This window comes from Eretmochelys imbricata, chromosome 10 (assembly GCF_965152235.1).
Source record: "Eretmochelys imbricata isolate rEreImb1 chromosome 10, rEreImb1.hap1, whole genome shotgun sequence".
Taxonomy (NCBI): domain Eukaryota; kingdom Metazoa; phylum Chordata; order Testudines; family Cheloniidae; genus Eretmochelys; species Eretmochelys imbricata.
In genome coordinates, this window is record NC_135581.1 from 62,603,426 (window position 1) to 62,611,918 (window position 8,493).

Sequence of the window (8,493 nt, forward strand, 5' to 3'; positions counted from 1 at the left end):
GCCCTTAGTTAAACTGGTACAACCACTGAGTGGACACACTTAGGGATTCTCTACACTTACATTTTATAGCGCTCTAACTTGCTGGCTCAGAGGTGTGAAAAATCACCCCCCCTGAACGCAGCAAGTCTGAGCGCTTTAAAGCACTAGCGTGGACAGGCTCTGAGCTAATCCCCTCATGGAGGTGGATTACCAGGAGCGCTGGGAGAGCTCTCCTGTAATCGCGCGTGACCACACTTGTACTTCAGAACGCTGCCGCGGGAGCACTCCCGCAGCAGCGCTTTGAAGTTTCTAGTGTAGCCATTCCCTTATACTAATTTAAAACTGGTTATATTGGTAAAGTTTTTGCCTGTAAATTTAGGCCCAGTCTACATACAAAGGGGATTTAAAACTATGTTTAACAAGCAGCTTGCTGGGGGAATCCTTGGCTGGCATAAAGCCAGTACAGCCAGATTTACACCACCCGCTTCCCCCTCAGCATAGGCATTGTGTCAGCGGTGGGAGGAGGCTTCAATAGAACTCTGCCAGATTACACCGGCTAAGGACCTGGCCCTGAATGCAGAAGGAGCACAACCCTCAAGCTTAGCTAGCTAATCATGGCTCGGCCTGAACCGGGGAATGTGTCAAAGCACAAAGACAATGGAGTAACTAAGCTTTTGTCCAGCTCTTTGCTTGTGGCTGATTTCCAATTAATAAACCAGGTGAAGAGTATCAGTGAGGGGGAAGGAAAGAATGCCTATGACAAGTGGAGCAATGTACCTGTACTTTTTACAGCTACAGTTCATGAAAATGAAGCTGGGGAATTGATTCTAACGGCAGGGACAGGTCAAGTGGTTGGGGTTCTCACATGGGAAATCCTTCGGGAAGTAATCCTAATTATAGATTTGGAATGGCTGGTTTCAGGCCAGGTTTATCTCCTAGTAGCTTAACTGTGGAAAGTCCATAGTTCTGATGCAGTTCTCCAAAAGACAGGGGAGCTGGTGGTTGATTAACTGCATCTGTATAAATTATAACAGCAAAGCAGCCGGGCTGGGAGTGGCTGCTCTGAAATCAGCGTCACCATCCATGCAGGCATTCTCTGGCACACAGCTTGCTTTGTAAGCCTTTTGGCTCTTCCTCCAGCAATTGGTTGGACAGAAATGAATTCATTTGAACCGTATTTGTGAAGGTTCCCCTCCCTTCTCAGGCTTCCTCTCTCTTTAATCTCATACCTCTCTGAGTTGCTTACAGTGCACAACGCATGCAAGACAGTCAGCAGCACAAAACTTTCTTCCCATTTCAAGGTCCTTCAGAGCCACACCAATTCAATTAATTGTCATAGAAATAAGTATCCACAGCAGCTGGCGTAAATCTCTATGGCAATGTTGACAGTGGGATTTAGGATTATTCCACAGGGGATTTGTGACTTGGCAGAGGAAGAGGTACAACTTCTGGGTAAAAGTAATGACAACAGAGCACTGAGTGGATTGGTATATAACCTAGAGCCTTTATATTTCCACCCTAAAAACAACGAGGAGTCCTTGTGGCACCTTAGAGACTAACAAATTTATCTGGGCATAAGCTTTCATGGGCTAAAACCCACTTCATCAGATGCATGGAGTGGAAAATACAGTAGGAATTTACACACACACACACACACACACACACACACACAGAGTACACGAAAAGATGGGAGTTGCCTTACCAAGTGGGGGGTCAGTTCTAACAAGACAATTCAATTCAAGTGGGCTATTATCAACAGGAGGAAAAATCACTTTTTTTGGTAATCAGGGTGGCCCATTTCAAACAGTTAATACTCACACCTTCTTAACAGTAGGAAGAAATTAGCATGGGGAAATTAGTTTTTAGTTTTTGTAGTGACCCATCCACTCCCAGACTTTATTCAGGCCTAATTTGATGGTGTCCAGTTTGCAAATTAATTCCAGTTCTGCCGTTTCTCATTCAAGTCTGTTGTTGAAGTTTTTTTTGTTGAAGAATTGCTACTTTTAAGTCTGTTATTGAACGTCCAGGGAGGTTGAAGTGTTCTCCAACTGTTTTTTGAATGTTATAATTCTTGACGTCTGATTTATGTCCATTTATTCTTTTGTGTAGAGACTGTCTGGTTTGGCCAATGTACCTGGCAGAGGGGCATTGCTGGCACATGATGGCATATATCGCATGGGTAGATATGCAGGTGAACGAGCCCCTGATGGTGTGGCTTATGTGGTTAGGTCCTATGATGATGTCCCTTGAATAGATATGTGGACAGAGTTGGCAACGGGGTTTCAAGCATGCTCAGCTCCCATTTAGGCATCAAAGTGGCCAGACTTTCAGAGCGACACAACTTGGGTACGGAGCTCTTTGGAAAATCTGACCACAAGTGTCACAATAGGAGGCAACTGGGTACTGAGAGCTTGAAAATCTGGCTCTTATGAGCATCTAGACCAAGGTGCAAAAGTCAATTGCAGCCCAGGTTGACAGTGACTGACTACGGTTACCATCACAGAGCTGTTCAGTGCACTCAGTCCAGACCCTAGGGTCTATGTCACAACTAGCCCTCTTGTTGGTAGGTTCAGTGGAGAGGCCAAGGCTCAGATAGGCCTTGAAGATTACATTACTAGATTACACCTTGGGAGGGGGTCCCCTTAAACACAGGGTCATTTGCAGAAGTGGCTGCTGCCACTCTAAGGGTATGTCTACACTATGGAATAAGGTCGAATTTATAGAAGTCGGTTTTTTAGAAATCGGTTTTATATATTCGAGTGTGTGTGTCCCCACAGAAAATGCTCTAAGTGCATTAAGTGCATTAACTCGGCGGAGTGCTTCCACAGTACCGAGGCTAGAGTCAACTTCCGGAGCGTTGCACTGTGGGTAGCTACCCCACAGTTCCCGCAGTCTCCGCTGCCCATTGGAATTCTGGGTTGAGATCCCAATGCCTGATGGGGCTAAAACATTGTCGCGGGTGGTTCTGGGTACGTATCATCAGGCCCCTGTTCCCTCCCTCCCTCCGTGAAAGCAAGGGCAGACAATTGTTTCGCGCCTTTTTTCCTGAGTTACCTGTGCAGACGCCATACCACAGCAAGCATGGAGCCCGCTCAGGTAACCGTCACCCTATGACTCCTGGGTGCTGGCAGACGCGGTATGGCATTGCTACACAGTAGCAGCAACCCCTTGCCTTGTGGCAGCAGACGGTACAGTACGACTGGTAGCAGTCATCGTCATGTCCGAGGTGCTCCTGGCCACGTCGGCTGGGAGCGCCTGGACAGACATGGGCGCAGGGACTAAATTTGGAGTGACTTGACCAGGTCATTCTCTTTAGTCCTGCAGTCAGTCCTATTGAACCGTCTTAGGGTGAGCGGGCAGGCGATACGGACTGCTAGCAGTCGTACTGTACCATCTTCTGCCAGGCAGGCAGGAGATGAGGATTGCTAGCAGTCGTATTGTACCATCTTCTGCCAGGCAGGCAAGAGATGAGGATGGCTAGCAGTCGTACTGTACCATCTTCTACCGAGCACCCATGAGATGTGGATGGCATGCAGTCCTTCTGCACCGTCTGCTGCCAGCCAAAGATGTAAAAGATAGATGGAGTGGATCAAAACAAGAAATAGACCAGATTTGTTCTGTATTCATTTTTTTCCCCCCCTCCCCCGTCTAGGGGACTCATTCTTCTAGGTCACACTGCAGTCACTCACAGAGAAGGTGCAGCGAGATAAATCTAGCCATGTATCAATCAGAGGCCAGGCTAACCTTCCTGTTCCAATAAGAACGATAACTTAGGTTCACCATTTCCTATTGGAACCCTCCGTGAAGTCCTGCCTGAAATACTCCTTGATGTAAAGACACCCCCTTTGTTGATTTTAGCTCCCTGAAGCCAACCCTGTAAGCCGTGTCGTCAGTTGCCCCTCCCTCCGTCAGAGCAACGGCAGACAATCGTTCCACGCCTTTTTTCTGTGCGGACGCCATACCAAGGCAAGCATGGAGGCCGCTCAGCTCACTTTGGCAATTAGGAGCACATTAAACACCACACGCATTATCCAGCAGTATATGCAGCACCGGAACCTGGCAAAACGATACCGGGCGAGGAGGCGACGTTAGCGCGGTCACGTGAGTGATCAGGACATGGACACAGATTTCTCTGAAAGCATGGGCCCTGCCAATGCATGCATCATGGTGCTAATGAGGCAGGTTCATGCTGTGGAACGCCGATTCTGGGCTCGGGAAACAAGCACAGACTGGTGGGACCGCATAGTGTTGCAGGTCTGGGACGATTCCCAGTGGCTGCGAAACTTTCGCATGCGTAAGGGCACTTTCATGGAACTTTGTGACTTGCTTTCCCCTGCCCTGAGGCACATGAATACCAAGATGAGAGCAGCCCTCACAGTTGAGAAGCGAGTGGCGATAGCCCTGTGGAAGCTTGCAACGCCAGACAGCTACCGGTCAGTTGGGAATCAATTTGGAGTGGGCAAATCTACTGTGGGGGCTGCTGTGATGCAAGTAGCCCACGCAATCAAAGATCTGCTGATATCAAGGGTAGTGACCCTAGGAAATGTGCAGGTCATAGTGGATGGCTTTGCTGCAATGGGATTCCCTAACCGTGGTAGGGCCACAGACGGAACCCATATACCTACCTTGGCACCGGAGCACCAAGCCGCCGAGTACATAAACCGCAAGGGGTACTTTTCGACAGTGCTGCAAGCTCTGGTGGATCACAAGGGACGTTTCACCAACATCAACGTGGGATGGCCGGGAAAGGTGCATGATGCTTCAGGAACTCTGGTCTGTTTCAAAAGCTGCAGGAAGGGACTTTATTCCCAGACCAGAAAATAACTGTTGGGGATGTTGAAATGCCAATATGTATCCTTGGGGACCCAGCCTACCCCTTAATGCCATGGCTCATGAAGCCGTACACAGGCAGCCTGGACAGTAGTCAGGAGCTGTTCAACTACAGGCTGAGCAAGTGCAGAATGGTGGTAGAATGTGCATTTGGACGTTTAAAGGTGCGCTGGCGCAGTTTACTGACTCGCTTAGACCTCAGCGAAACCAATATTCCCACTGTTATTACTGCTTGCTGGGTGCTCCACAATATCTGTGAGAGTAAGGGGGAGACGTTTATGGTGGGGTGGGAGGTTGAGGCAAATCGCCTGGCTTCTGGTTACGCGCAGCCAGACACCAGGGCGGTTAGAAGAGCACAGGAGGGCGCGGTACGCATCAGAGAAGCTTTGAAAACCAGTTTCATGACTGGCCAGGCTACGGTGTGAAAGTTCTGTTTGTTTCTCCTTGATGAAACCCTCCGCACCTTGGTTCACTCTACTTCCCTGTAAGCTAACCACCCGCCCCTCCTCCCTTCAATCACTGCTTGCAGAGGCAATAAAGTCATTGTTGCTTCACATTCATGCATTCTTTATTCATTCATCACACAAATAGGGGGATGACTACCAAGGTAGCCCAGGAGGGGTGGTGGAGGAGGGAAGGAAAATGCCACACAGCACTTTAAGCACAGCACTTTAGAAGTTTACAACTTTAAAATTTATTGAATGACAGCCTTCTTTTTTTTGGGCAATCCTCTGTGGTGGAGTGGCTGGTTGGCCGGAGGCCCCCCCACCGCGTTCTTGGGCGTCTGGGTGTGGAGGCTATGGAACTTGGGGAGGAGGGCGGTTGGTTACAGAGGGGCTGCAGTGGCAGTCTGTGCTCCAGCTGCCTTTGCTGCAGCTCAACCATACACTGGAGCATACTGGTTTGGTCCTGCAGCAGCCTCAGCATTGAATCCTGCCTCCTCTCATCACGCTGCCGCCACATTTGAGCTTCAGCCCTGTCTTCAGCCCGCCACTTACTCTCTTCAGCCCGCCACCTCTCCTCCCGGTCATTTTGTGCTTTCCTGCACTCTGACATTATTTGCCTCCACGCATTCGTCTGTGCTCTGTCAGTGTGGGAGGACAGCATGAGCTCGGAGAACATTTCATCGCGAGTGCATTTTTTTTTCTTTCTAAGCTTCACTAGCCTCTGGGAAGGAGAAGATCCTGTGATCATTGAAACACATGCAGCTGGTGGAGAAAAAAAAAGGGACAGCGGTATTTAAAAAGACACATTTTATAAAACAGTGGCTACACTCTTTCAGGGTAAACCTTGCTGTTAACATTACATACATAGCACATGTGCTTTCGTTACAAGGTCGCATTTTGCCTCCCCCCACCGCATGACTACCCCCTCAACCTTCCCCCCTCCCTGTGGCTAACAGCGGGGAACATTTCTGTTTAGCCACAGGCAAACAGCCCAGCAGGAATGGGCTCCTCTGAGTGTCCCCTGAAGAAAAGCACTCTATTTCAACCAGGTGACCATGAATTATATCTCATTCTCCTGAGGATAACACAGAGAGATAAAGAACGGATGTTGTTTGAATGCCAGCAAACATACACTGCAATGCTTTGTTCTACAATGATTCCCGAGTACGTGTTACTGGCCTGGAGTGGTAAAGTGTCCTACCATGAAGGACGCAATAAGGCTGCCCTCCCCAGAAACCTTTTGCAAAGGCTTTAGGAGTACATCTAGGAGAACCGCGAATGCCAGGGCAAAGTAATCCTTTCACATGCTTGCTTTTAAACCATGTATAGTATTTTAAAAGGTACACTCACCGGAGGTCCCTTCTCCACCTGCTGGGTCCAGAAGGCAGCCTTGGGTGGGTTCGGGGGGTACTGGCTCCAGGTCCAGGGTGAGAAACAGTTCCTGGCTGTCGGGAAAACCGGTTTCTCCGCTTGCTTGCTGTGAGCTATCTACAACCTCATCATCTTCTTCGTCCCCAAAACCTGCTTCCGTATTGCCTCCATCTCCATTGAAGGAGTCAAACAACACGGCTGGGGTAGTGGTGGCTGAACCCCCTAAAATGGCATGCAGCTCTTCATAGAAGCGGCATGTTTGGGGCTCTGACCCGGAGCGGCCGTTCGCCTCTCTGGTTTTCTGGTAGGCTTGCCTCAGCTCCTTCAGTTTCACGCGGCACTGCTTCGGGTCCCTGTTATGGCCTCTGTCCTTCATGCCCTGGGAGATTTTGACAAAGGTTTTGGCATTTCGAAAACTGGAACGGAGTTCTGATAGCACGGATTCCTCTCCCCAAACAGCGATCGATCCCGTACCTCCCGTTCGGTCCATGCTGGAGCTCTTTTGCGATTCTGGGACTCCATCATGGTCACCAGTGCTGATGAGCTCTGCGTGGTCACCTGCAGCTTGCCACGCTGGCCAAACAGGAAATGAGATTCAAAAGTGCGCGGTTCTTTTCCTGTCTACCTGGCCAGTGCATCTGAGTTGAGAGTGCTGTCCAGAGCGGTCACAATGGAGCACTCTGGGATAGCTCCCGGAGGCCAATACCATCGAATTGTGTCCACAGTACCCCAAATTCGAGCCGGCAACGTTGATTTAAGCGCTAATCCACTTGTCGGGGTGGAGTAAGGAAATAGATTTTAAGAGCCCTTTAAGTCGAAATAAAGGGCTTCATTGTGTGGATGGGTGCAGGTTTACATCGATTTAACGCTGCTAAATTCGACCTAAAGTCCTAGTGTAGACCAGGGCTAAACCTGCTCTGTGGATAGAGAGATAAGCACAGCCTCCATCAGGGGAAAGCTTGATGGAAGAGGGTTGCTGGGGGAGTTCTCTGTGACTGTGGGTCTTTTTCCGGTCCCTTGTCCATGCATCCATCTGGGCTGAGTTTGTCTGGGTCACATTCACTGACTCGATGGACTCCTTCTGAGAACAGTGGCTACTCACTAGGGTTCTCTACAGTGTCCACTTCTGGTTCACTTGTTTTGACCTAATCACTTGCTTTCCCCGTCTCTGTTTGTTCTTCCCCCCGCCCCCCACAGAGTTAATTTCAGGGTCCTGTGGCCCTGCCCTCATTTGAACAGGCAGCCTTTCATTATTCTGGTGGGCTCCACCCACCATTCTCAGGATTTAAATAGGTCAACACCTGTCAGCATTGAACACACATGCACACTAAAAAAACAAAAAACTGTCATGTGACAATTTAATTATGCAAAACAAAGTCCTCCTTTTCTTTTTGCGAATACAGACTAACACGGCTGTTACTCTGAAACCTAACAGTAGTTTGGCTCTCCGTAACAGTACATGGCTAGACATCATTTCGCTTTGATGCTTGCTGCAACACATCCAGCTATACATTATGCTGTTCCAGGAGCATGAGATATGTACATCACTGCACATATCTATGGCTTTAAATGAAGCATATTATTTCAGATATTCAGTCTTTACATGGCCCTTGAGAGGCTGCAGCAGTTTAGTGGGTGATTGAAATATAGCTGGTCAGAAAATTCCACTGAAAATAAAATGTTGGTAGAAAACAGAAATAAAAAATATTCACTAAATCTCCCTCCCCCTTCATTTTTCAGACAGCTGTAGACTGAATACCCTTTCCTTTTAATCTCTCTGATAGGCATGTGTATGGCATCTGCTATACATATTCCAGGTTTCTGAGACTGAAGAATACTCTAAATTTGTCAGGGGAAAGCAGGTTTA

The 8,493-nt window shown here is 48.6% G+C and overlaps 1 protein-coding gene across 1 annotated transcript; it reads right to left on the reverse strand.

Annotated features, from left to right (window-relative positions):
• Positions 1 to 5,348: 5,348 nt before the first annotated feature.
• LOC144271552 (uncharacterized) lies at positions 5,349 to 8,293 on the reverse strand. Its single transcript, XM_077828957.1, has 2 exons — positions 6,606 to 8,293; positions 5,349 to 6,017 (listed from the first exon to the last, which is right to left on the reverse strand). Exons 1-2 carry the CDS (start codon positions 7,114 to 7,116, stop codon positions 5,497 to 5,499), a joined length of 1,032 nt encoding a protein of 343 aa, XP_077685083.1. The 5' UTR covers positions 7,117 to 8,293; the 3' UTR covers positions 5,349 to 5,496.
• Positions 8,294 to 8,493: the final 200 nt, after the last annotated feature.